General features: G+C 33.9%; 3 protein-coding genes, 1 non-coding gene and 1 pseudogene across 5 annotated transcripts; 4 read left to right on the forward strand and 1 right to left on the reverse strand.

Annotated features, from left to right (window-relative positions):
* Positions 1-17: 17 nt before the first annotated feature.
* LOC25484929 (vacuolar protein-sorting-associated protein 33 homolog) lies at positions 18-10,950 on the forward strand. 2 transcript variants are annotated; one of them, XM_013613996.3, is made up of 22 exons: positions 18-193; positions 274-313; positions 409-489; positions 883-1,077; positions 1,191-1,301; positions 1,434-1,499; positions 1,697-1,804; positions 1,921-1,965; positions 2,081-2,137; positions 2,477-2,571; positions 4,265-4,316; positions 4,467-4,523; positions 4,920-4,982; positions 5,075-5,181; positions 6,097-6,219; positions 6,397-6,478; positions 6,570-6,640; positions 7,033-7,113; positions 8,529-8,586; positions 8,746-8,807; positions 9,290-9,383; positions 10,472-10,950. In XM_013613996.3, exons 1-22 carry the CDS (start codon positions 141-143, stop codon positions 10,559-10,561), a joined length of 1,791 nt encoding a protein of 596 aa, XP_013469450.1. In that variant the 5' UTR covers positions 18-140; the 3' UTR covers positions 10,562-10,950. The 2 variants fall into 2 exon arrangements, with proteins under 2 accessions (XP_013469450.1, XP_013469449.2); XM_013613995.3 differs by lacking the exons at positions 7,033-7,113; positions 8,529-8,586; positions 8,746-8,807; positions 9,290-9,383; positions 10,472-10,950 and adding an exon at positions 9,718-9,818 and having other exon boundaries at positions 78-193.
* A 1,569-nt stretch (positions 10,951-12,519) lies between these two features.
* LOC112418849 (U5 spliceosomal RNA) lies at positions 12,520-12,636 on the forward strand. Its single transcript, XR_003008925.1, has one exon. It is a non-coding gene; the product is annotated as a U5 spliceosomal RNA (small nuclear RNA).
* A 4,214-nt stretch (positions 12,637-16,850) lies between these two features.
* On the forward strand, positions 16,851-19,327 carry LOC25484931 (F-box/kelch-repeat protein At3g23880). Its single transcript, XM_013613998.3, has 2 exons — positions 16,851-18,020; positions 18,997-19,327. Exons 1-2 carry the CDS (start codon positions 16,901-16,903, stop codon positions 19,119-19,121), a joined length of 1,245 nt encoding a protein of 414 aa, XP_013469452.1. The 5' UTR covers positions 16,851-16,900; the 3' UTR covers positions 19,122-19,327.
* Positions 19,328-20,606: 1,279 nt separating this feature from the next.
* Positions 20,607-20,698, forward strand: LOC112418852 (uncharacterized; annotated as a pseudogene).
* A 1,951-nt stretch (positions 20,699-22,649) lies between these two features.
* On the reverse strand, positions 22,650-27,033 carry LOC25484932 (U-box domain-containing protein 14). The gene is made up of 4 exons (XM_013614001.3): positions 26,451-27,033; positions 24,594-24,710; positions 24,035-24,448; positions 22,650-23,948 (listed from the first exon to the last, which is right to left on the reverse strand). Exons 1-4 carry the CDS (start codon positions 26,727-26,729, stop codon positions 22,866-22,868), a joined length of 1,893 nt encoding a protein of 630 aa, XP_013469455.2. The 5' UTR covers positions 26,730-27,033; the 3' UTR covers positions 22,650-22,865.
* Positions 27,034-27,312: the final 279 nt, after the last annotated feature.

Below are 27,312 nucleotides of genomic sequence, written 5' to 3' on the forward strand. Positions count from 1 at the left end.
ATACGTATTTTTGTATAATGAATTTGTGTTACATGAATTGAACATAGAACTGAAGATGCAGAAGTTGAAATTGAAATGATTCTCCATTGAATAATCGAATCAAAATTTGGTAAAACGAAGATTGTAATTGTTTTTCAACAATGGCTCAGATTCCTAACCTTGATAATGCTCCCGTTAATCTCACATCCATCAGGTCAATTTCAATTCCACTTCAATTTCACTTTTCATCTTAATCTTAATCTAAATTTTAATTTTTTTTTTTGTTGAATTCAGGGAACAATCTCAAAAGGAACTCATCAACATCCTCAAGAATGTATTTTCTTCAGAACTCCGAAATTTGTTTGATTTTGCTTTCTATTCATTTTACGGCACTGATCATTGATTTCTGAACCGTCTGTGACTTTGCAGGTTCGAGGAAAGAAGTGTTTGGTGATTGATCCCAAGCTTGGTGACTCTCTCTCGCTTACCATACAAACTTCCATTCTCAAGGCAATTTTCTTTACTTTATTTGTCGTTTACTGTTTTTTATTTTGTTAATTCTTATTTTCTAGTTAATACAATGCTAGAGTTACATCATGTTTCGTTAAATACCTTAATTAAGCGTTTAACTTATAAGTGCTTATGTATAAGCTATTTCTGTAACAAAACATAAAATAAAGCAGTATATGAAGTGCTTATGGAAATTAAGCTGAAAACAACTTATGAACATGCCATAAGTTGTTTCTAAAAGCTCTCCCAGACAGTCTCACATGTGGTTTTTTCCCCTGTTTAAGTTCAAATAAGCCAACTGGAACAGACCCTGGTGTTTTTTTATTGAGTTATAACATGATTTAACATTTTCGTGTACCCTCAAAAGAATTATGACATTTAACTCATTAACAGGAGCAAGGAGTTGAGTTGCGGCATCTTTCAGCTGAGCCAATTCAAAGTGACTGTAACAAAGTGATTTTCCTTGTGCGCTCTCAACTTAATTTGATGAGATTCATATGCTCTAATGTTCACGACGACATATCAAAAGGACTACAGAGAGAATATCATGTTTATTTTGTTCCCCGCCGCACTGTTGCTTGTGAGAAAGTAAGCCTTCCTTTGAAATCAATCATTTTACATTGACTTTAGCATAATGTTTTTCTTTTTAAAGCACGAGATCTTGACGCGGACAATGTAAAATGATTGTTGTTCGTGTGCAGGTTCTTGAGGATGAAAAATTACATCATATGATTACAATAGGGGAATATCCCTTGTATATGGTGGCAATGGATGAGGATGTACTATCATTTGAACTTGATCTTTCTTACAAAGTATGCTGCTACTATTACGGCTTGTGATTGATTTATCGAGTTTCTTTTAGTGCTATATTTTTAAATTTCAAGTTTCTTGCATGTAGTATTTTGCTTAATTATTTATCCTTGTTTGCCTTCTCTATGTGCTAGGAATGCCAAGTTGATGGTGATGCAAGCTCACTTTGGCATATTGCAAAGGCCATTCACAAACTAGAGGTTGTAGTTTTGAATCCATCATGCTGTTTGTTTTTCTTAACACGGAAGCTTTAACCATGTAACATTTAACCTCAAACAAAAAGAGAGAGTCCAATAGAATTCTCCCTTGAATAAACATCAACTTCAATTCAACATATCATGAACATAAGTCTAACATGATTCTAATGTGTTTTGTTAACTGTGATTTTATCATTTAGTTTTCTTTTGGAGTGATACCACATGTGAGGGCAAAAGGAAAAGCATCTGTGCGTATTGCAGACATCCTAAACCGAATGGAAGCTGAGGAACCGATTAACTCATCTGATGTAATCATGCACTACTCTGTTTTCTCTTATAGCCAAAGAATAAACAAAAGCAAATTTATGAAATTGCAGTCATTTAAAATACACAGTAATCCTATTATTGTTTTCTCTTTATTCAGATGGCTGTGCCAGAGATAAATACAGTAATCCTCTTAGATAGAGAGGTAATTCCTACTTGCACTTTTACATTTTTAATTGTATGTCCTTTTAAGGTCTTGCTATTACATTTGTTTGGATTCAACATGGATGATGGTTATTTAACTTATGCTTTGAATGCAGGTGGACATGGTTACTCCTTTGTGTTCCCAGTTAACGTATGAGGGGCTAATTGACGAGGCAAGTTAATGCAAAAATAGCCTACATCTTTGGAATGAATATTATTGTATAATTTTTTTTATCACTGTTATTTTATTAGGCTTTTCTCTTGATAATATTCCCTAACAAGTTTTTTCAACTTAATAAACTCTTCCCCTTTGTTCCTTTTTGATATTGTAAGTTTGAATAAGGAAAATTTTCTAACGGTGTTCGGTCAAGGAGTTTTAAAGTTGTACATTGGGTTGATGGATTATTGTACTGCCATGAGTTGGTCATGAGAAAAATGTTACTATACTACGTGCAAATAGGTTTGAAAACACGACTGTTTTACTTCTAATTACTGAATTTGTATCGTTGCAGTTTCTGCACATCAACAATGGTTCTGTTGAGATTGATGCATCTGTTTTGGGTCTTCAACAAGAAGGAAAGAAAACTAAAGTCCCACTTAATTCAAGGTAGGTTACTTTTATTCGCTTGCTCATCTAGTTTGCGATGTAATGCATTTTTTCAATGACATAAGGGGTCTATATCATTTTTTTGTTACTCTTCCAATCCTCAAGAGAGTCATAATTTCAGAACCTCGTTTGTTATGAAATGATTCTGATTACAATTACAAATGGTGCCAATAGTTATATATAGCTGGCCTTATCATTCACTAACAATGACTTAATCTACAGCAACTCTGCGAGTTAGTTACAGCGAAGTTGGTTGTCACCTTACTAACTACAACTTCTATATTCTCACACTTAACGCTTAGGTGTGTGATTGGGGTAACCCTAGAAGTGCACATTCCTATGACTGCCTTACACAAACGACACTCAGAGGGGCTGCAGAATAGACATGCAAAAACAAAAAAACACTAGTTTGCTTTGTCAAATGTTGAATCCCTCTAGACGCCTGCTGATACCTATATTATGACTAATTTCAGAATGATTTTCTGCTTAACTATTTCACGTACCAAAACTCATGCATATACAATGTTTCAGAAGCTAACTCAAGCAAACAAAGGGATTACAACTATATGTTGCATTCTTTTTTAGTGCCCAATGACATTAATTAATCTATGTTGAACAACCCCACTTATGGGATAAGGTCTGGTTTTGGGTAAATGTTATTGCTGTAGTAAAAATGAGTTAACTTTAAGAAGCTTTCGCTTCTATCATCCTTTACATTTTTACTCTTATTAAAGGAAATCCATATTCACTCCATATCATGATATTTAGTAAAAAAGGATTTTAACCTTTAATTGTGCTTTCATTACTATTATTCTTTGTTATGTTATGGTATATGTATATTAAAAAGAAATATGTGTCTCTAGATGTGCCCCTTTTCTCTTCTCTGAGACCTCTTTCAAACGATAGCTCAAAATCCTCTTTATTTCTTTACACCTTTTATTTTTCATTTTCTTGTAATATTCATTAAAATAAAATTTATTTGCACGGTCTGTGTTATTATTAGGGAAAGTAAAGGAAATGTTTTGATATTGATTGATATGAAAATCTTGATTTGGAGATCAAGTTATGGAGTGTTTATAAAGATGCTTATCCTTCGCCACAGTGAAACTAATCCTACACCACTGATAACTAACTTTGAGGCAGTTACAAGCAATATGCTGATGTGGCATTTGTTCTATTTTGGCGCTTGTATATTTACAGGACACACCTCCAATGGTGAGGTCTTCATCATTTAAGACCCGGTACCTAATAGGTACCCCCATTGGAGAAATTTTTCTTGGGGGTCTTCTAAGACCCAGGGTCTCACTTAAGACCCTTATTCTTAAGTGGACCCCACACTACTTTTTATTAAAATAATCATTGTATTGTTGGAATGTAAATGATGAAGAGTTCGTGGTGGGACCGATTTAGACCTTTTGTCAGAGGGTCTCCATTGGAGTGACTGAGTGCTTATTAGGTACTGTTATTAAAAAATTATAAAAGAGTGATGTGTACACATGGGATCCGTTTAAGAACTCCAAATTGAGAGTCTCCATTGTGGATGCTCAGCTCGCACTGCAAGCTTTGACAGCTAAGCTAGAAATAGATCTTTAGTCAGACATCCATTTTCTGTTTCTTTACACGTTTTTTTTTTTCATTTACCTTTTGCTGATATTATTTCTTAAACTAATATTTACTTGCATGTCTGTGTTAGTGACAAGCTTTTTAAGGAGATACGGGATCTCAACTTTGAAGTTGTTGTCCAGGTTGATTCATTTTTACCTCATATATATCATAGTTTTGTCTTAATCTCTCTCTCCCCATCTCTCTTTCAAACACACACACACACACACACGTGCTGTATCTTTGGTTCCCTTGTAGATCTATTTTCTTAGTTGCTGTCTGCAGTATTGCAGATTTTGCGTCAAAAAGCAACATCCATGAAGCAAGACTATACAGATATGACAACAACAGTGAGTAGATGATCTTACACTTGAGCCTTGATTTTACTGTTGATTTTGTCAAAATAAAGAAGAATGTTTTGAGACCCACTTTTCATGTAAATTAATCCCAATGAATCCACTCAAGTCTGGTATTTCCTTTTCTTTCTCTGGAGATCTTAGACATCAAGTACTCTTAATAGTTTTACTGCTATACTTTATACAGTTGTATGCTTGTTTGGTAGAAGCAATATTTAATCAGTGAAACAAATTGCTGTTTGAGATTTGAATATGGTGTTTGTTCTTTAAAATTCAGCAATATTTAAATAAGTTCCTTCCTTAAAAAAAAAAAAAAAGTTCTTATAAACTTTTGAAAACTAAAATCAATTTGTAAGTAGTTTCTGATATATTTCTTTTCATGATATCCAGACGCAGTCAGTTTCAGAGTTGAAGGACTTTGTAAAAAAGCTAAACTCATTGCCAGAGATGACAGTAAGAAAAAATATCATTATAATATTGAAATTTCTTTAGCAGGATCCTCATAATAAGAATCAGATCATAATATTGTTTACATTTTTTGCCAGAGGCACATAAATCTCGCTCAGCACCTATCAACGTTCACGTCAAAGCCTTCTTTTCTTGGCCAGCTTGATATGGAGCATACAATTATTGAGTCCCAGAGTTATGACATGTGAGTTAGTTTTGTATAGTATTATATTTTAATTTGATAGAATTTAAATACCTATATATGATTCGAGCGGGCTATGGCAATTTGTTATCCTGTTTTGGAGGTCCTGATGCTAAAGTTTATGATGGGTTAATAAACTTAGAGGTGTTCGTGCTTCATAGTATTTTAGGATATACATCATTAAGTAGAGTGAAAGTAAGGTATATTTACTTATATTTTAAACCAAAAGATATGAGCACCCTTTTGCTTATATTCTAGACCGGAGGGAGTATGCATCAGTGTCTGTGTCCTATGTTTTTTACTTCTAACTGCTAATTAGAGTAGTTTATATAAATTAAGTTTTAAAATTGGATATGGCTCTACTCTGTAGTCTATTTGGCATGACTATAAGCTTGTTTAACTAAATGCTACTTCTCAAGTAGCATTTGAGCTGTAACTTATGGCTATATTTTTCTCACTTTTACCATTTTTATTTTGATTTTAGTTCTCTTCACCCTCTTTTAAACTAAAAATAAAAATAAACTCTACCACTCTCTCACATGCCTTTACATTTATCCTTCACTATACGTTAGGTGATAGTTGATTACCTAACTTATAACTTATTTTTACCATATTTTGGCCAAACAGAGCCTATAAATACCTGTTGTCCTATAACAGTCTCGGGCATAATAAACAATTACTCTTTGATCTGTTGATAATACTTGAATTTATTTAATTTCTAGTCTATTGTATGTAGATCTAGCAACTTATACTTTACATGTGGACTTGAAATTACATAGAATGGATTTAGAATATGAAAGGTTTGATAAAACCAGTTAATGTTACATTGTTATCTAGGTTACTGTAGTTGACGAGGTGGTGATGCATTATTGTTCTTAGATTTTTATGTACGTAAACTTATGTCATTCATGTATGCAGATGCTTTGAGTATATTGAAGAATTGATCCATAAGCAGGAGCCTTTAACAACGGTCCTACGTCTTCTAGTCCTATTTTCTATCACTAATGCTGGGTTGCCAAAGAAGCATTTTGACTACTTCAGGCAAGCTTGCATGCTTTGTTGATCCTTAATTCTAGCCCTTTTCGATTTTGTTACTCTTCTAGGTCGTTGGAATGACTAACCTATGATTGTATTCTCATTTTGTCTTCTGTACACTATACTATCAGATTTTATTTAAGTACTTAATGTTGCCTTATATATTTGTAACTTCTAATTTAGGAGAGAGCTACTGCACAGCTATGGATTTGAGCACATAGCAACACTAAATAATTTAGAGAAAGCCGGACTCTTCAAAAAGCAGGTATAATACACTAGTTTTTACTTGCAAGGACAAATCCATTTATATATTCGTTGTTCAATAATTAACATTAATCTGCACTTGATCCTTTTAGGAGTCAAAAAGCAACTGGCTTACTATAAAACGTACCCTGCAGCTTGTGGTCGAAGACACTGATACAGCCAAGTAATATCTTCTAGATGATGTGTTCGGTAGACGCTTTTTATGTTCATAAACTCTATTAAGTTCATGGCCACAATTTAGATCATTTATGGAAACTTGGTGACGGATATTTATGTGACACAAATAAAATATGGTACACATATTTGTACTTTGTGAAATAATAGAAAATTTAGGATTTAGCATTCCAAATCTTTCTACATGTCCATATCTGTTAAAACTTATGATGCTTATTGCACTTGTATATATATTTTTTAAACTGTTTAGGTTTATATAGAACATGGTTCATATGCAGATATACACAATTCTTGTGAAGTCTCTCACATGGTCTTTCGAATTGTCACTTTCTACTTCTTGAGTTATTTTACTAACTCTTGTAATGATTTTCTACTGGACAGCCCCAATGATATTGCTTACGTCTTCTCGGGATACGCACCTCTTAGCATTCGTCTTATCCAGCATGCCATTCGATCTGGATGGTAATGTTCCGTTTTTCATACTCGAGATCTTCCCAGTTTTTGTTGTGCATGGCATTTGACTTTCTTAATTCAAAATTTACCTACAAATATAGTTTTATTTAAAATTTATAAAGAACTATAGCTCATGGAACTGAAAATTTTGTTAAATGCTTTACTGCTAGAAATCTTAGGTAGCAGTGGATCAGTGCTGATAGAAGTTTAAATTGGGCCGGATTCTGTTGAGGGTGATGTGCTGGTGGGCTTTAATAATGAGAGGCCCAAAGTGTGGAGGGTTTACACTAGGAAAAAGAAGAAAAATAGTGTGGAGAACGTGTGGGTGGTGAGCTGGCACATAGTAGTAGATTCTCCTAATAAGTAGGTTTGTGAGGGGAAGTAAGGATTGAGTTTGTTAAACCTGATATGGTTAGGCTGTGAATTTCTCACTGAGGAGCATTGCTCTTGGCTGCATTTTGCAGATTGTTCATCTATTTCTTCTCCCATTAATCATAGTATTATACAAATTCACCTCTTTCATCTTTTAATATTGCTTAATTTTACAATTCATACCTCCGCTCTATCAAGTGCTGACCGTAAAGAACTCCAGATTACAATTTACAATGTTACACATCCTGCGCTTTCAATTATAGTAAGAAATCAGGTCTTTGGTGTAAATATACAAACAATGATATCTCAATACCTGATACCGTTGGCCGTATATTTTGAGCTATGAATTAGGCATGTTGAGAGTGAACTCCAATGTTTACTTGATGTATGTCATTGTTGCTCAGCTGCTTAGCTAATTTAGATTTTGAAGTGTGACGATTATTTTTAACTGAAAGGATTTTTTTGCAAAGGATGGGTAGAAGAGTATAGTTATAGAAGATATTTGAAAGGATTTTGGAAGTTCTCCTTTCAAGTTGCTTAGTTGGGGGATTTTCCTGACATTTTGTATTATGAGGAAAAATAGACCCCCCTTTCAAGTTGGGGGATTTTCCTTCCTTCTTTTTTCCAAAAGCTGTCTCGTATCCTCTCCTTCTGAACTCCCAAACATAGCCTAAGATACTGAGAGTCCTGCAACAAGGCATGCTGAATTCTTCCTGCATGACTGATTCATCAAAAAATCTAACAGAGAAACACCTCCAAACAATCTGTCATGAAAGCAGATAGTATATTTTAAGTATAGTACACCAAAAGGAAAATATGAAGCTTTTTATCATATTTAACTAATCAATAGGCAGCAAGGAGAAAACAGATAGTATATTTTAAGTATAGTACACCAAAAGGGAAAATGTGAAGCTTTGGATACTAAATATATACTATCTGCTTTCTCCTTTCTGCGGTTGATTAGTTAATTAATTGCATTAAAGTTTGAAGTGAATTTCTATGTTTGGATAATGAAACCGATTCAAGTCTGAATATAATAATTGATCTTTTAGGCGCCCTGTTGAAGAAGTTTTGAAACTGTTGCCTGGACCTCATTTGGAAACTAGAAGGGTTAGTTACTTGTCAAGTTGATCTACTGCTATTCTTTTCAAATGTGTTTTCTCATGTTATATGTGAAAGTTTATTTGAATGAAGGTCACGTCATAACCAACATTCCATTTCCTTTTCCTAATTATATTTTATGTTTTGCTTGCTTTATGGCTCGTACAGGGTGGATTCTCAAACAGCCCGTCATTTGATACTTTCTATGGGGTTTCAAACAGCATAGATAAGTATGTTCGAACAATGCCACTTTTTGAGATTTTGCATCTCTCTCTTAACCATCAATTAAATGCCTACAAATATAACCATCAGAATTTTTATTTTATATTTTTTAATTTTTTATTTTAATTTTATTTTATAAATAATAAGAATAATTCAGTACTTACGAATTTGTGTAAATGTCTTTGTCAAATCTCGTTAAACGTTTCAAAATTGTCCAAATCTTTTTACTTGTGAGTTGTGATTGTGGAGGAGGAGGAGGATATTATTAGAATCATAGCTGAGGTTTATTGCCTAGAAAAATATCCCAACTGTGGGAATGATTTCTATCATTTTCATTTGCTTTCAGTTTTTGGGCATAAGTTCTTGAAAAGTGTTATTAGAACCGGATGATTTATATTTAACATTGGTGTGTCAAAATTTGTAATCTGAAATGAAGAAATCTTGGAATTTTGTCAAGTTCCCTTTTAGTTTGACACCACACATATTACAGGGTACCTGATGGAAGGCGTTCCCTGGTGCTTGTTGTCTTTGTTGGGGGTGTTACATTTGCGGAGATTTCTGCTCTTCGATTTCTCAGTGCTCAGGTGTGTTTACTGTTTCCTATTTTTAACTCTCTCCTTAACTCATTCACCCGAACCACCAAGTCAATCAATTCCTATTTTGTAACTTCCCAAACAGAGAGTTTCATTTAAAAATAAAATTATTTCCAAATACATTCTCATAAGCTTTTTTTCGTGAATGATTTCTTGATACATTTATGAGGGAGACTACGGGTGACAAACCTAGGCAAAACCCCAGAAGACTAAACTTAGATTAGAAATTAGAACAACAGAACTCTTGAATGCAGCTGGCTCAAGATTTCATAGTTCCTCAAGTTGGTTTGGGTTATTTATTGTAAATGATTTCCTACTAAGATATCCCCAATGATATTGCTTATGTCTTATGCATCATTTTGCTTTCATCTGGTCCAGCATACCTTTTAATCTAGATAGTAAATATAAGGCTTAATTGCACTTTTGAACCCCTATCTTTTCAAAAGTTGCGGTTATGGACCCCTAACTAATTTAAATACAAAACAGCCCCCTATGTTTTGATTCTTTGGCAGTTTTGGACCCCCAGTCCATTGTTGACTCGGTCAACGCTGACGTGGCACCCTAAGTGAGGTGCCACGTGTCAATTTTTATTATTATTTTTTTGCCTTGGGGGTCCAAAACTGTCAAAGAATCAAAACATAGGGGGCTGTTTTGTATTTAAATTAGTTAGGGGTCCATAACCGCAACTTTTGGAAAGATAGGGGTCCAAAAGTGCAATTAAGCCAAAATATAACTCTAATATTGAAGGTTAACTGAAGGTTTGAGTTGATTTGAACCATCTGTGTTTTTTCATCAAACAGGCTTTTTCGGTGGTTAGTTCATGGCAGTTACTTACAGAACAGAACCTCAAGGGCCCAAAGTAGGGATAAATAAAATATATCTTCCAGTTCACAATCTTATTTCCAACACATAACACGCATGAAATACAAAAGGAGAAAACTATTACATGAAATACAAAAAGAGAAAACTAATTAGCCACCCCTTCCTTATATCATATCACTTTATTCAAAATGATTTGGGCTTTAGGTTTATATTCTCTTGTTTTCGTCTCCTAATTTTTTATGCGGTTTGTCTTGCAGGAAAACATGGCATATGATTTAATTATTGCAACAACAAAAATAGTCAATGGCCAAACCTTGGTTGAAACATTCATGGAAAAGCTAGGTTGATTGATGCGTGCATTTCTGTCTTTTGAGGCTTTTCTTGGTTCAGGGAGGCGAGTTAATCTGATGATGTCAAACCAATGCTATGCTTAAGGTTTTATATTCTAGGATGAAGCACTGAGCTCTCTGATGAAAGCTTTATGGTGCTATAAAATCTTCCTCTGTTGATTTTGTAAGAGGGTCACTTAATTGGAAAGATAGGAATCTTGTTCTTCAATAAGACCATATGGGATTCTGGAATGAATTGCATGGGAACCATTTTTGTCTGTAGCCTATTTCAGTTTATGGCAAATGATTGGATATTGTAGGAAGTGTGTTGTTGATTTTGATTGCATATACTAAGTGACAGACGTTCACCCACATTGGAAAATTAAATGGCTGCTTTGTTTATTCCATACCTTGAAATCCCCCTTTACAATATTTCTACTAATTATATACCTTGAGTGTAGTATGGGAGATTGATAAATAATTCATTCTAAAATAATTGACAAACAAGAAATTAAATTCGAATGTTGAAAAATTAAAACTGCATTAGTTATAATGAATGTCTTATTTAAAGGCTAAATTGTATTTTTTGTTTCAAAGTTATTTTTAGGTTTTATTTGGTCTCTAATTTTTTTTTCTTCTTTTTATTTTTTATTTTGGTCTCTTAAATTACATAAATGATTTAGAGAATACAATATGTCATTATGCTTAATCAAGTATTTTTGAAATTGTTTTGGTAAAAAAAAAAGTATTTTTGAAATTGTTGAAAGTAAACTTTGCCGCTCGTATGAGTTTATGAAATTTGACAATCTTATGAACTTAAAAAAAAAAAGAGATTAGGCAAATTCAGATTTATAAAATGTTACCCGTCTAAATAAATCCTTGCTTAATTTAAACTTTGTTAGTTTTGTTTTAGACTTCATAGTTAGAATGGGAAGGGAGGGATAGCTCCTGCTGCTCCTATTGCAACTTTGTTCTTGTCTAGAACCGATAAACTAAAGAGAGTTGCGGCTGCATTTGCTCTGGCCTCCATGCTTCCGTTTTTGCAGTACAGCTATAATATCTGGAAAAGCTCACGTGTTTAAGATAGTTCCTTTGTTACTCTCTTTGATGGTAAGGTTGAGAAGTGCTGTAACAGCATGTTCCCGAGTTCAAGGATCCGTGGAGGACAACAGCTCTACAAGAAGCGGTATTGCTCCTGATTCGGCAATACATACTTGGTTATCTGCATTCCTCTTGGCCAGCAACCGGAGCTCACCAGCAGCGCCCATTTGCTGTTCAATACCATTACTTGTTTGCTTATCCAATAATGCTTTGATAGCGGTTCTGTCGCAATCTGAAAGATTGGTCCCAGATTTCTTTGTTCTACAGTTCCCTTGCTTTTTCTTTGTTAGTTAAACACCATTGCTGTTCACACCATAAACCAATCAGACTCTTCAAAACATGGTTAGGAGTAAGGGCTGTATCCAAAGTATCTGCTGTGTTTTCGCGCAAGTTCTGTGACCAGCATCAAATAATTTTTGAATGCAAGATCTTTCATATGTCCGCAATAAAAGAAAGTAGGAATCTTACATGGAATATAATTATCTGTAAATTGATGGCTTCCTTCTTATCCCTGCAATAAACAATGATTTGAAGAAATTCAAAATCACAGGAAGGGAAGATAATAGTACAGATGACAGGAAAGGAATTGCAAATAGTTTACCAATGTAATATAAACTAACCTGTTCTTGAACTTCCTTCGATATCTCAAGTTTGGTGTATGAAATATCACTCAAGAACACGCTCCAGACCAGACCTTGATCCATGCAATTGATCACATGAAATGCTTTTTTAAAACGGCAATTGGAGGGTAGAAAAAAAGGGAATGGGTGGAGTGAGTGTCTATGTTCTGACCAATGTCCCACATCGGCTAATGCGTAAGAGAAACTCTGCTGCTCCCATATAAAATGAAATGATCTCTACTGGTATAAGCACGGAGCTGTGTGATGATGACATAGCGAACTATTCTTTCGCCTTTTACTAAAGAATACCGTGTCAGCGTCACATTTAACGACATACGTTAGTTTTTGGAAGAGTCCTTTTTGTTGAGGGCTCTGCAATATAGTTCAAATTTTTCATGTTTTTCTAACAAAGCCAGTTAGATTAGTTCCTGTATAGATTTATCGTTGGGTTAGTTCCAACTTAAACAGATAAAAGTGGTCTTTATGAATATGCCAACTTCATTTCATTTTAGTTTTTCTAAATTATTTTAACTTTTAATCCTACTTCCTCCGGATCAAAATAATTGTCTCTTTTATCTATTTTTTTTTTTTCAAAATAATTATCAATATCAATGCAGCATTTATTATTTTTTTCATTATAATATCTTTATTTATTGAACTTCATCCTACTTAACTATCCAACTAACTACAATTAATAAGGGTGCTTTAGTAAATGATATTAATTTTACCATCAAAATCAACACAATTAATCATTTTTTTAATAACCGTGCATCAACCTTAAACAACTATTATTTAGAGACGAAGAGAGTATAAATTTTTTAAGAAAAATGTTAACAAGTGTCCTAAAGGCATTGTTTAATCATCTAAAAGTAGCAACTTTTGCATTGGAAATTATATGGTATTGACCTTAACAAGTGTTTGACTTGTATTTTCAAGACATAATTTCTTTTTGTGGGTTCCTTAAACAATGCCCTTAGGGCACTTGTTAACGAGACCCAATTTTTAATCACTACTTTTGATCTTTATTTTTAATTTAATTTTTGTATTTTTTAATGAAATTGTGCAGAAATGTGTAAAATATTCTAAAATAAATTCCCAAAAAAAATTAGATTTTTTTTTAACAAAACACAAATTAAATATGAATTTTAAACCTTAAAACATATAAAAATTCATATTAAATTCATGTTTTGTTAAAAAAATTTAACTTTCTGGCTATATTATGATTTTTTCTGCAAATTTTTATTCGAACATATGAATTCTACATGAGTTCACTTTAAAGGAGGGACCAAAAATGAAGATAGAAAATTTTTGAGGGACTAAAAGTTGAAGAAATTTTTTAAAAGGATTAAAACAAAAAATTGATATTTATATGGACAAAAAAACATATTTAACTTAAAGATAAATATTGAATAATTTGCCTATTAACACACTTTAAATATTCATTTACACGTCTTAAAAAAAAAAAAATCATTTACACCCTAATATGATTAAAATATCCCTATTATGAAATGAAATTTTTACTAATCTTAAAAGGTCTTTTTTTTTTTAAATTCATTAAATAATTAATATATCTAATCTTCGTTGTAAATCAGATACAGTAATTATTTAATAAATTAAAAAAAGATTTCTTTTTTATGAATGAGATTGGATGGAGTATTGTTGATTCAGCATGGTGGCCTGAATAATTTAGTCCATTAAAATATGTAATGATCTATCAAGAGCAACAAAATTAATATCATGTAGGGTTAAGTGAATTAAGATCAACCGTGTCAGTGTGGCTTTCCTTTCTCTAGATCATTCTTGTGAAGTGAATTAAGTGGCTATGATCATGTAGGAATACCATTTTATTTTGATGGTTAATCCCAAAAGTGATAAAATATTTACATTGTCATCATTTTTTCATCCAATTTCGTTGAAACTTGCTTATGTCACCATTAAACATTAAAGTAATAGGTCCAAAAAGTGCTTATGGCACCAAACTTGATTATTTAAACACATTTTCTCCTTATTTTCAAACATAATTTTCCAAATAGTGTTTCTTGAATGTTTCATGAACAACACCAAGATTGGACAATACACCTGTTAAATTTTATTGAGAAACCACCAAACGCGCCAAAGAATAACCCATAATCAGATATCTTTAAAGGATTAATTGTATGAATACCCAACCGACATCTAACTATAAGACCATGAGCTTCCAAAGACTGTGAATCCTAAAGATAAATGGTCGATGTTTTTATCATTATCACATCAAGAAACACAAACATTGACGTATTGTTGAATAATTTCTCGCTTTATCAGATTATCTTTAGTTGGTAACTGATTTGGTAACAAGCTTCAACCAAAAATCCATACTTTTGACGGAATTGATTTGTTCCAAATTTACTTGTGAAATTCCTTTCGATGCATGGGTTCCATCGTCGTGAATAAGCAATAACCTCACTAATAGTATAGCCTTTATCAGGCATTAGTTGTCATTGTCACGTATCTTCCAAACCATCCAGCAAGAATATGTTAGATAAAACACTCCCCCAACATCTTGTCCTCCCAGACAAATAACTGACGTCGTCATTTCCAAACACCACCCCAATTGACCATCCTAAAGCATACATCTCAGCTCAACTAAATCAAACATTCTCCTAAACCTATGAGAATATGAGAGAGAAAGAAGAAGAAGAAGAAGAAGAAGAAGAAGAAGAATAAGGGGGGAGGGAGGGAGGGAGGGAGGAGGGGGGAGGGAGGGAGGGGGGGGAGGGAGGGAGGGAGGGAGGGAGGGAGGGAGGGAGGGAGGGAGGGAGAGAGAGAGAGAGAGAGAGAGAGAGAGAGAGAGAGAGAGAGAGAGAGAGAGAGAGAGTTCACAATGAAAATACGAGAGAGAAGATTGTCCTAAAATAATTGTACAAATATCATTTTTTTTCTTTAAATGATGTTGAACATGATAAATTATGAAAGTTACATAAATTTATGTGTTTTTTTACGGATTCTATAAAAGGACAATAATGTCAATATTTAAAAAGATAAATTATTGAGTCGGGGAAAAAAATGAAGAATGAAGTAAACTTTTATGGTGAAGATTCTTATGATGTTTTAACCATATCTACAGAATTAGGAAACGAAATTTGACCTGTGAGTATACGCTATTCGGAACAAAATTGCAATTTTACACGTTTTGGTTGAAAACTAAAAATAAATCAAAACATCTTCAAAATGCTATGAAACTTTGCAGATCTTTTTTATGTATTTTGATAATGTAAACAATCAACTCAAAATTCGATTTGTAGATCAAGATTTCCGTTGTTGTTTTTTGAGTTTTTGGTACTTCATAATTTTTTTTTGTTGAAGAAGTTAAACTAGCATACTCAAATTGACACTAGGAAGAATTGAACATAAGATCTTGAGGAAGAGCACACTCCCAGATCTCAAGCCATACCACCGGGCCAACCCAAGTTGGTTTAATAATTAATTTGTTCCTAGTCGAGATTTTTTTTTAAACCATATTTTTACTTCCTAAACATGATGCATGTAAAGAATTATGAAAAAATTAAACCTCTTCGCCACTTTTTTAAGCTTCGGGTATATTATAGGATCAAAAATAATAAAAATATAAAATTATAAGGTTAGAATAATGATTTTTACCGTACAACGTCATTTTTTCATATTTCGAGTATATTATATGTCAATTTAAACAATTAAACCAATAGGATAATACTACTATTTGTTCATCTGAGCATAGCTCAATTAAAAGGGGACAATATATTGAAATATGTAGAGCCGGAGTTTAAATTATAGATTTTTTATTAAGTAAATAGGCAATTATCTTCCTGAAATTGTAAGTTTCGTCAATTACCCCCCTGAAATTAACAAAACTTCAATTACCCCCCTGAAATTTCACGTTAATCAATTTACCTCCTCCGTCAAATTTTTCTGTTAGTGAATATGACGTTTTGCAAATACCCCCCTAAAGTTTTGCATTTATGTGCAAAATGCCCCCGAATTTAAAAATTTATATTATTTTTTTCATAAATGGAATACTATAATAAAGGAAAATACACATCATAAGCACAAACAAAGTTGGTTGTGTGAGAAAAATTTATATTATTTATATGTATAGGAATTATATGATATATGATATAAGAGTGCAAATGGCAAAGTGATTTGTTCTTGTGCTGATATTTTTTGTTTTTCATTAGAATAAGATTGCAAGTACTATAGCCAACATGTAATAACTTTTCTAATTCAAAAGAAATGTGAAAATTAATTTATTGGTTCTCAACCAGTTTTCATTGATATGGAGTTTAGACCAGTCATGTTCTAGTGTTTGTGCTTATGGTGTGTATTTTTCTTTATTTTAGTGTTCCACTTATGAAAAAATAATATAAATTTTTAAATTGGGGGTATTTTGCACATAAGTATAAAATTTTAAGGGGGTATTTGCAAAACGTCATGTTTACTAACAGAAAAATTTGACGAAGGGGGTAAATTAATTAACGTTGCAAAATTTCAAAAAGGTAATTGAAGTTTTGTTAATTTCAAGAAATAATCGATGAAAGTTACAATTTCGGGTGTAATTGCCTATTTAGTCACTTTTTATTTATATGAAATTTAAGGACATTTTATCCATTTAAGCCAATTTTGAATGATCATCACAGACACGTCAGCAAATACAAATTACATCAGCACCGTTCCGAGCTCGAGGATGCTTCGCTGCGATCATGAAAACGACACCCCGACTCAACATGATATCAGAACCGCCACCATGCGACACAAAATTCATTCTCCGATCGCCGATGAATCACCGCCAATCCTTCCCGACGATATCGTCGTCGCGATCCTGCTCAGGCTTCCGGTAAGATCACTTCTTCAATTCAGGTGTGTATGCAAATCATGGAAAACCCTAATCTCCGATCCCCAATTCGCTGAAAACCAACTTCAACTCTTTACCGTGAATCCAACCATAGCCCACCAACATTTATCGTCTTCAACAGTCACCCGGACCTGCAAAATCGTATCTTTCCCTGTTAAACCACTATTTGCAAACCCATCATCACCTGTTGCACCCATTAGCGTTGATATGAATGGCAGGTACCATATTCTAGGTTCATGCAATGGATTGCTTTGTTTGTATGAATTCCAATTAGGCTGTGTTAGATTGTGGAACCCTTCTACTAGATTGATGTCCAAAACATTTGCTGTGATTGATGATATTGTAATAAGATGTTATGGCTTTGGCTATGATCCTGTTAATCACAAGTACAAAGTGCTAGTAGTTATGAGTGATTGTAATGAACCTGCTACTAAACTTTATGCCTTTGGTGAAAATTCTTGGAAAACCATTCAGGATTTCCCCGGTACTCCTCCTACTGGGCCAGGGAAACATGTCAACGGTACTCTGAATTGGTTTCCGACAGAAGAAGGTTTTGATTGTAATCAATGGGTGATTCTTACCTTTGATTTGGTGAAGGAGACTTACGGCAAACTGTCGCTACCTAAACAAGATAACGGTGGCAGTATTTTCAATCCTGTACTAGATGTCTTGAGTAATTGCCTATGTGTGTGTTTTGACCATAGTGGAACTCTATGGTTGATGAAACAGTATGGAGTTACTGAGTCTTGGACTAAATTGATGATCATCCCTCGTGGAGATGGCTGGCAAGCCACATATCAGCGTTCTTTTAGACCCTTGTGCATTTTGGAAAATGGCATTATTTTGGGAAAAACTCCATGTTCCGGTTTAGTTCGGTATGATACAAATACTGGTATGTATAACTATCCTAGGATTTTAGGTAAACTTGGGTTGAAACTACATGTTTATCATGAGAGTCTGGTATCACCACTATTTTAAATCACATTTTTGGAGTCAACTTTTGCTTAGATGACTTCTGAATTACAACATGTTTCTGTCTTTTGCTTCAGAACTTTTGGGATCAATTGTGGTTACATAGATATGTGGTGGAGTTGTTTTGGTGAAGCCTCGTGTTTTACATTCCGTGTATTGCCATTTATCAGCAATATTGATGGTTGAATTAAAGCCATTGCTTTGAGGCAATTCGATTAATGTTTGCTCTGTTGTGGTCTTCTTTTTATTGTATTCAGAAAGTATGTTTGTTATGTTGAAACAGTGGACTCGCAATTTGCTATTCTTTTTAATCTGGGTTTGCTATGATATTGATTGTGCTTTTACATGCTGAAATAGTGGACTTGCAATTTGCTTATACACTTGCAAAAGTAATCTTTCTCGTCTATGTAGGCTGAACGGTCTATGTATGCCTTTCTCATTACAATTACAAATTATCAACATCACAATTTCTATACTGTTTCGTACAGTAATCACAATGAAAATGGATGTGTTTGACAAAAGTGTCAATTACTATTTTCTTTTTTAATAGGTTAATGTTATTTAGTGGTGAAAAAATATCTAAATAAAAAATGATATTTGATGCCTTATCTAACAATTTGAACGAGTTCCCAAACAATTCTCTATGAAATTATGGAGGAAAGATCTACTACGATTAAAACGATTCGCGACAATGTAGCTAAGTTGATGATGGGGATGCTAGGTAGTCGATTTGTTTTTATCCTGCAGCTGATGAACAAATTGGTTCTGCTATATTACTTTTTATTGTGTTTTTGCCTTGATATTGGTTTTACTTGCTGCTTCTAGTTAATTATCGACTTGTCATGTCTGCAAAGACTACTGGCTGCTGCTTTTTGTAATAGACTGTTGTGCTGCAGAACTACTTGCTAGTAGTATGCTGAGCCAATTTGGTACTAAAGGACCAAGCGATGATAGCAAGGGTGTTGTAATCTTGGAAGGGGATCCGGATAATGTACTACGATGCTGGTTTTTGTTGATATAGTATAAGTAGGGAAGTTAACAAGCTGCTACATACAACGCACCAAATTTGGCTTCAGATTTTATTGCTGGCACAATTATTAGTAGCTCATCTTGTGCACTGCTTGTATTTAAGTGTCACTTTTTCTCCTATTAAAATTCTCTTGACTAAGGATGTTATTTGATATATTATAAATTTATTTATAACAAGCTTTGGGGTAGTTAGTTTAATCGCAGTTGCTTACAAAAACAGAACCTCAAGAGCCCGAAGTAAGGATAAAACGTATCGAAGATTGCTCTTTAGGCGCCTAGCATTTGCTCACAGATACCTACGGAACGGCAATTAATTATTGTTCGCTCCAAAATGGTACTTAGTTAACTACTGTTCATTTTTTTAAATTGGTTCAACCAATTTAAAAAGTGTCTGAATGACAATTAAGCACCATTCGGCGTATTTTAGATGCCTGTGAACAATTGCTAGGTGTCTAAAGAGCAAGCCTCAAATGTACCTCAAATTTACTATGTTTAAATCTTATTTCCAACAATGCACATGAAATACAAAAAAAGAAAACGATATTGTTTTGGATAATTAATTAGTCACCTCTTCCTTAAGTCATCACACTTTATTCAAAATGGCCTAGCGTTGGGTGCATATTCTCTTGTTTTTAAGTGAGCTTGCTCAGTTGATAAGGATAATGCATAATATATGCAAGGTTTGGGGTTCGAACTAGGACACCACCCAAAAAAAAAAAAGTTTATTTTTCATTTTAATTGAAAATTTTACTTATAGGGAGAAACTTGTTTCCATTAATTTGGTCTTGGATTAATGTCCCTAAATCAAAGGGATCAGATGGCCTCGGTCCTATGTGGTTAACAGGATTGTAACCATGTCCTATCTAAATGATCCACTGCATAAATGACTTAAAAGAAAACAAAATGGAATGGTATCTAAAACTACATTTCGAATGGTATTTCAAACACTCTCTTTACCACATTATCATGTAAATATTGCTACGAGTAAAACAGATAAGGCAAATCCTGATTTATAAAATATTACCCGTCTAAATAAAAAAAAATCCTTGCATAATTGATAAAATGTTGGTTCCTTTCACGTGTTAATTATTCCCACTACAAATTTCGACATAGTTGTTTCGTTTTCTATTTATCCTTCAAACACTCTCTTTACCACATTAACGTGTGAATGCTTTCTTTTTATCCTTGCAAAAAACAATGCTTTGAAGAAATTCAAAATCACAGTAAGGGAAATTGTACAAAATGACAGGAAAAGATTGAAATTTACCTGTTCTTGAACTGCCTCTGATATCTCATGAAATATCATTCAAGACATTGATCCATGCAATTGGTTTCATGAAATGCTTGTTTAAAACAGAAAGGTCAATTGAATAGGTGGGTGTCTATGTTCTGACCAATGTCCCACATAGAGTAATGCATAATAGAAACTGTGGTGCTTGCATATAAAATGAAGTGATCTCCACTGGTATTAGGCACGGAGCTGTGTGATGATGACATAGCGAATTATTCTTTCGCCTTTTACTAAAGAATACCATGTCAACGTTACATTTAACGGCACTAATGCTAATAACAAACGCTTGGACAGACGCTTTTTAACACACGCCCATTTACACTGCCACGTCTTCCCATTTATCAATCTATATACTTGTTAACCGGCTAAACCAGTTTGTGTATTTTTTTTTTCTTATGCCTTTGTTTCTGAAAAAAAAAAAAACAACGATGTCTTTGGACTCCATAGATGACTGCAGATCCTTGGACTCTATACCCCACCTTTCTAGATTCAATATCTTGCCCCTTCTAATAAAGAAGAAAACGAAAAAAAAAATCCAACTTTGTTATTGCTTCAGTAGTCACAAACCCATAACCATAACTCGTTCAAAATCAACCAATCCAACCTAAGATCCTCGCTATCCAAATCAAACCCATGAAGAAGCCCTTCCATCACTAGAAGAGAAATCCATGAAAGAAGTCCTATTTGAAACACCCATCTTCAAACCTTACCAAGTTCTAGTTTTGATGGCAGAAATAAAGACCCAGATGCCTATAATACAAAACCCATCTAAGAAATTCCAAAAAATAATGGTTTTCCATTGAGGAAGTAACAGAGGATGTTTTTCAGCAGGTCCTTGGACTCTTAAGCCTCTCAAAGTTTTGATTTTCAATTTACGGAACTTTTGAAATTGACGCAGATTAGCTTAATATTAGTTTTGTGCAACCTTTAATTTTATGATTATTTGGTCATACGTTACAAATTTGAACACGCATAGTTGTTGACGATTGTTTTAAGCAGAAAGAATAGTAGATAGTGGTGGTGGTGTTTGGACAGAGAAGACACAAGCAATACTTGATTAACCGGTGGCCAAATAAATTGTTTAAAATATGGATGACATAGCCCAATCACAAAACGTGTGACGAAGAGAGAGTGTTTGAGCATCTGTTGCTAGCATCTCTCTTGCGCACAACTCTTTGGATTACTAGAGCTCGGGTGGGTTAACGCGCCAAATATACAAACTAATTTATAACTAGTATTTAAATTTGGGTTAATTAAGTAGATGGTCCATATAAATATTCAAAATTTTGTTTTTAGTCCCTACAAAACACTTTTTAGTTCCTATAAAATTTTTCATCAACAATTTTAGTTCTAGAAAATTTCCCATCAGCATTTTTAGTCCCTATAAAATTTTTCCATCAACATTTTTAGTCTCTAAAATGCTTAAGAAAAATGTCACATGGACTGAAAAGTGTGAATAGACATATGGTCCTTTAAGTTTAACTTTATTTTAGATTGGTCTTTAAGTTATATTTTTCTCAAATTGGTCCTTAATACATTTTGTTTGCAACATTAGCCTTTGTGTTATCTTCTTGTTTCATTGTAGTCCTTTATGTTATATTTTGTGATTGTGCAAACCACAAGTTTAATTGCACAATTGATGATAAATAACATTCATGTTTCCATTCGTCGCGCCTCACACCGTGGTTTAAGTTCGTAAATTTTAACAATTCTTGTTAAATGACATTTTTGCGAACATGATATACTTTGGTTTTAAAGATTTTGGATTTGAAAATTTAGATTCAAATATGAAGCGATAGGAGAAATAGTTTTCTGAAGGCGAAGTGATAAGAGAAATGGTATGGATATGTATGTAAATTTTTTCGATACTAAAATGTCACACATGATTTATCTCAACAGAACTTGTTAAAAAGACCAGCCGTGGAAGTATAATGTAACATAAAAGACCAATTCAGAAAAACAAAAACTTAAAAGGCCAATCTGGATAAAAGTTTAGACTTAAAAGGACTGACTGATAATGTGTCACGCATGATTTCCTTTCCCTTGATCATTATCAGTGCAATTTTTTAATTTTGAAATTATATTATGGTAAATGTTTGATTTTTATAGAACAAGCTTGAAATGCTACTAGTTCCACTCTGGTCGTTTGCATTGTTAATTGGCTCTGAAATGTTGCCATTCACTGTAACAACTTTTGCCAATTCTTTTTAGAGGGACAATGTCAGAAAATTATCCATCAATAATCCTTAACCTTTATAAAAGCTAATTTACAAAAACTTAATGAATCTACAATCCTCACATAACATTTATTAAAAGACAATTTACAACATTTCCCTTTAAGAACAAATGTCATTCAAACATATTATGAATTACTATGAAGTTTATGAACAGTTTTCTGACCATATCTATATTTGAACTATGAATAATAAAGTTACACTCGAGAGGCTAGGTATTTTGCAAACTATCCTCCCCTTCGATTCGCTGCAACAGTTCTAATATACTTCCAGCTTTTCTCTTAGCTCTATCAGTTCCATTTTCTGATAATCCCTGAAGTGCTTCTTCTGCTCCATGCTCCTTTGCTAGTTTCAATTGCAGTAGATCTCCCGTGCATACCAACCACAAAACAGCAGCAGCATTCTCACGGTTGCGTGGTGATCCGGTTCGTATAACCTCAACTAAAATAGGGATTGGCTCGGCCTGACCAATTGCTGTCCTTCCTTCATGATGACCTGCAAGGATCGTCAGTATAGCTAGTGCTTCGTCAACCATCCCACCGCCCGCATCCTTCATAAATCGTATCAACGGAGCAACTATCCCGGCTTTAACAGCTCTAGCTTTGTTTCCTTGATAAATACATAGATTAAATATAGCAGTAGCTGCATCTTTTTTGCCTCTTGGAGTACCTTCACAAAGTAACTTTATAAGAGCCGGGATGGCTCCTGCTGCACCTATTGCAACTTTGTTCTCATCAAGAACTGATAAACTAAAGAGAGTCGCAGCTGCATTTTCTCTAGCCTCCATGCTTCCGTTTTTCAAAACATCTACAATATCTGGTATAGCTCCTGCGTTTACTATAGTTCCTTTGTTACTCTCGTTGATGGAAAGATTCAGAAGTGCTGTAACAGCATGCTCCTGAGTTCGAGGATCTGTGGAAGACAACAAGTCTACGAGAAGCGGTATTGCTCCTGCTTCGGCTATACATACTCGGTTATCTGCATTCCTCTTGGCCAGCAACCGGAGCTCACCAGCAGCCGCCCTTTGCTGTTCAATATCATTACTTGTTAGCTTATCCAATAAAGCTTTGATAGCAGTTTTGTCACAATCTGAAAGACTGGTTCCAGATTTCTTTGTTCTGCAACTCCCTTGCTTCTTTGGTAGTTCAACACCATTGCTATCACACCATAAACCAATCAGACTCTTCAAAACGTAGTTAGGAGTAAGGGCTGTATGCAAAAGTGTCTGCTGTGTTTTAGGGCAGGTTCTGTGACCAGCATCAAGCCATTTTTGAATGCAGGATCTTTCATATGTCTGCAAAATAAAGTAGGAATTTCATCAATAATCATAGCTGACATCATCAGAACATTGTTTCGCACAAAAAGGATTGTCGATAATACCTGACCGGTTGAGACGATTACAGGGTCTTTCATTAGTTCAAGAGATATAGGACACCGAAAATCATCTGGGATTACAGGAGACCGGTGCTTAATTGGAACATTCTCACTGTCATAGGTATCAACCTCAGGATTTTCTGCGAGCACGCAGTCTTTCAGTTTCCTAAGAAGAGATGAGACGGTTTCAAAACTGTCTCCTAGTTCTCCGTTGCTTGTTATGACCAATTCATGTAATTCACTGGACTCTTTCTTTAGATCATTCATAGTCCTCAGATGCAACTTCTCAGAGAGTCTTTTGAGTATAGCAGGATCAGGGTCTTTATCTTTCTGTGCTACTGCTATATCCAAGTCCAGTTGTAAATCAGCAAATTCTGTTTGAGCTTTAGCTCTTTTGAATTGAGCGTGCACTAGTTCAATCTGAAAGAGATTAAAACAGTCGGGAAAAAAAAATATGGCACATAATTATCAGTAAATTGATGCTTCCCTTTATCCTTGGCAGAAACAGCACTATGCAGAACTTCAAAATCACAGCAAGTGAATATCTAATGTACAATAAAATTACCTGTTCTTGAACTTCCTCTGATATCTCAAGTTTGTTGTATGAAATATCACTCAATGCAGCTTCAATTTTTTCGGTAATTTGTTGGAACTTATCTGCGGTATCATTCCTCCGCAAAGCCTGTGGCATGTAAAGCAACAATTAGATTAAAATTAGCAGTCTTAATTGACTAAGATACATGTTTGGTAAACAAAACCGAACCAGAAAGCATATAACATCTGAAGATGTTAATCTCTCACTCTTCTAGACATATTTATCCACATTGAAATATTCAGCTAGTGCACTGTGAACGCATGAAAGGAAAAAACTTGCACAGAACAGGCCTGATTTGAGGAATACACTTTTTTTTTCTTTCCGAAATTAAACTTTAAGCATCTGTTCTATTCAGTTCATAGGTTTTCCTATCCACCGTTTACTTTGCAGATTAGAGAAAAGAAAAACTGATGACCACATTGGTCCACATTGGTCATGCATGAAAAGAAAAGTAATACTACAGAGTGCCTTTAGATTCAATGAAAGTCAAGCAGGAGCTTTCATAATTTCTGAGTTTCAAAACCGTTGTCATATGTTTGATATATACGACATGAACACGCACTTCAAATTCAGGAAACAACACAAACTTAAGTGTTGCTTGCCCGAATCGCCGCAACTTACAGAATACAGAAAAGGGAATTAAAATGCACAAATAGTGGAATAACAGTATATTATTTCTGTAATTGAAAGATAACAGCAAAAGGATGAATATCCTAACGCCCACGGAGCAAAGCTCCTTCAAAGAAAGAGAACACTCTTTCTTTGCCTAACCATAATGGTCCTAGCAATAATGTTGCATTCCAATTAAACTTACCCACCTCACTATTTATACTACTAAGGCATAACAAAATTGCGAACTAAGCATCCTATCAACTCTTCATTTACCATATAACCTCACCATACTCTTTATTACATAATAGCCCCTTTTTCCCTTATCCCTCACATTCAGGTCTCTATAATCAAGCAATTAGATATTACTGCAATTAAACTTGAAAATTTGCATATAAAAATGATCGAAAAAGTTATACCGCAAGAATACACGCTTCAAATTCAGGAAACAACGCGAATTTAAGAAATTGGGTATTCCTGCAATTGAGCTTGAATATTTGTTCATACATACTTGAACAAAGGATGGAAGCAAATATTGAACTCGTGCACCAATGCACACTTCAAATTAAACATGGGAATTTATTGCACACCTTAGAATTGAAGTAAATGAAAATTTTCTCCATGTGCACAAAGAAAGGTACTGGTACAAAGCACTGGCATCTCACATAATACAACCCAAAGACTAGAATACAGTCCCACAAAATAGAAGGGTAACATAAATTTTATTAGCAGTGTTAGGAGCTACAAGCAAATTATAAAACAAAATCAATGCATTTGAATCTCCTACTATAACAGATAAAGCTAGTGTTAGGTTCTACGGTAAAAATAAAGTTGACTCTGAATGAGTTTACTGGGCAACATTAATTCCGACTAAAAGTGAGTTGAATATAAAGTGGTTTATGATTGAACACGTTCACGTAAAAGTGGGTTGACCAATAAATTTGAAGCTAAAATTCAATTTTAGAGACAAAAGCTCTAAATTCTAGCTTAAGCTATAATCAACTCGGAGGCAAAATCAATTTTACTCAAGAACATCCAAACATTACGTTAAAGTCAATTCCACACCTCTAGAATCAACATTGCCTCCTTCAAAATTGGAACATAACATAAACATATATCTTTATCATGAATTTTTAATTCTCCATCAATCAAATACAAAACTAAGTTAACTCTTTCAATTAAAACACCAAAAGGGATTAAAAAAAAAAAAAACCATACCTGATAAAGCTTACTCCCATGATTAACAGACTTCAAAAGAATCATAGTCAAATCCAAAGCAACCCTCAAAGATTCAAAAGCTTCAATCTCTTCATCACTAAGGGACTCATCACAATCCTTCAATTCCTCAAACAAAGGACTCAAAAGCTTCACCCTACGAATCAAATTCCCATACATCTTCTTACAAACGTTTTGACATTCAGGTAACCCAGAAATCTCTCTGATTGAATCAGCCAAACGACCCACAACCATAGCCTTTGGATTCTCGCTCCCACCCATTTTCAGACACACGCAGAAAAAGTCAAAGGTGCAAACTTTGATGAAAAAAATCGAGCTTTGTTCAGATTTAGAAGGTGATGGAGAATACCCAGATGAGGAAAATGATGAAAGATGAGAAATTTGGATTGTGATGAAGAGTTGAAAAATGGAACAGAAGAAGAAAGTTTATGTTACTTGAAAGACAATTTAGGAAAGAGAGTGAAATTGGAATAAATAACGCAAAGATTTTGTGTTGTGTTAGAACGTAGAAATGGTTTTTGTGTTTGACCTTTTTGGACAAAGTCTTTGTGTCGTGTCTTAGGTAAGAGAGCATAGACGCGGTGGCTGTCTCAATAAACATGTAGTAATTTTCATTATATTTTAATGAAAGTTGATTTTCATTTCATATTTGTGTTTCAAACTTTCAATTATTTACTAGTTGAATTTTTATATTCAAAAAAATAATAATTAGCAGTTGAGTCAACTTTGAGAGTTGAATGTACCCAAAAAAAAAAAAAGACTTTGAGAATGGTAGTAATTTTGTATACATAAGCATAGGATTAATTTTGAGATTACCAATTTATATGTACCCAAAAAAAAAACC

The sequence above is a fragment of the Medicago truncatula genome, chromosome 1 (assembly GCF_003473485.1).
Source record: "Medicago truncatula cultivar Jemalong A17 chromosome 1, MtrunA17r5.0-ANR, whole genome shotgun sequence".
Taxonomy (NCBI): domain Eukaryota; kingdom Viridiplantae; phylum Streptophyta; class Magnoliopsida; order Fabales; family Fabaceae; genus Medicago; species Medicago truncatula.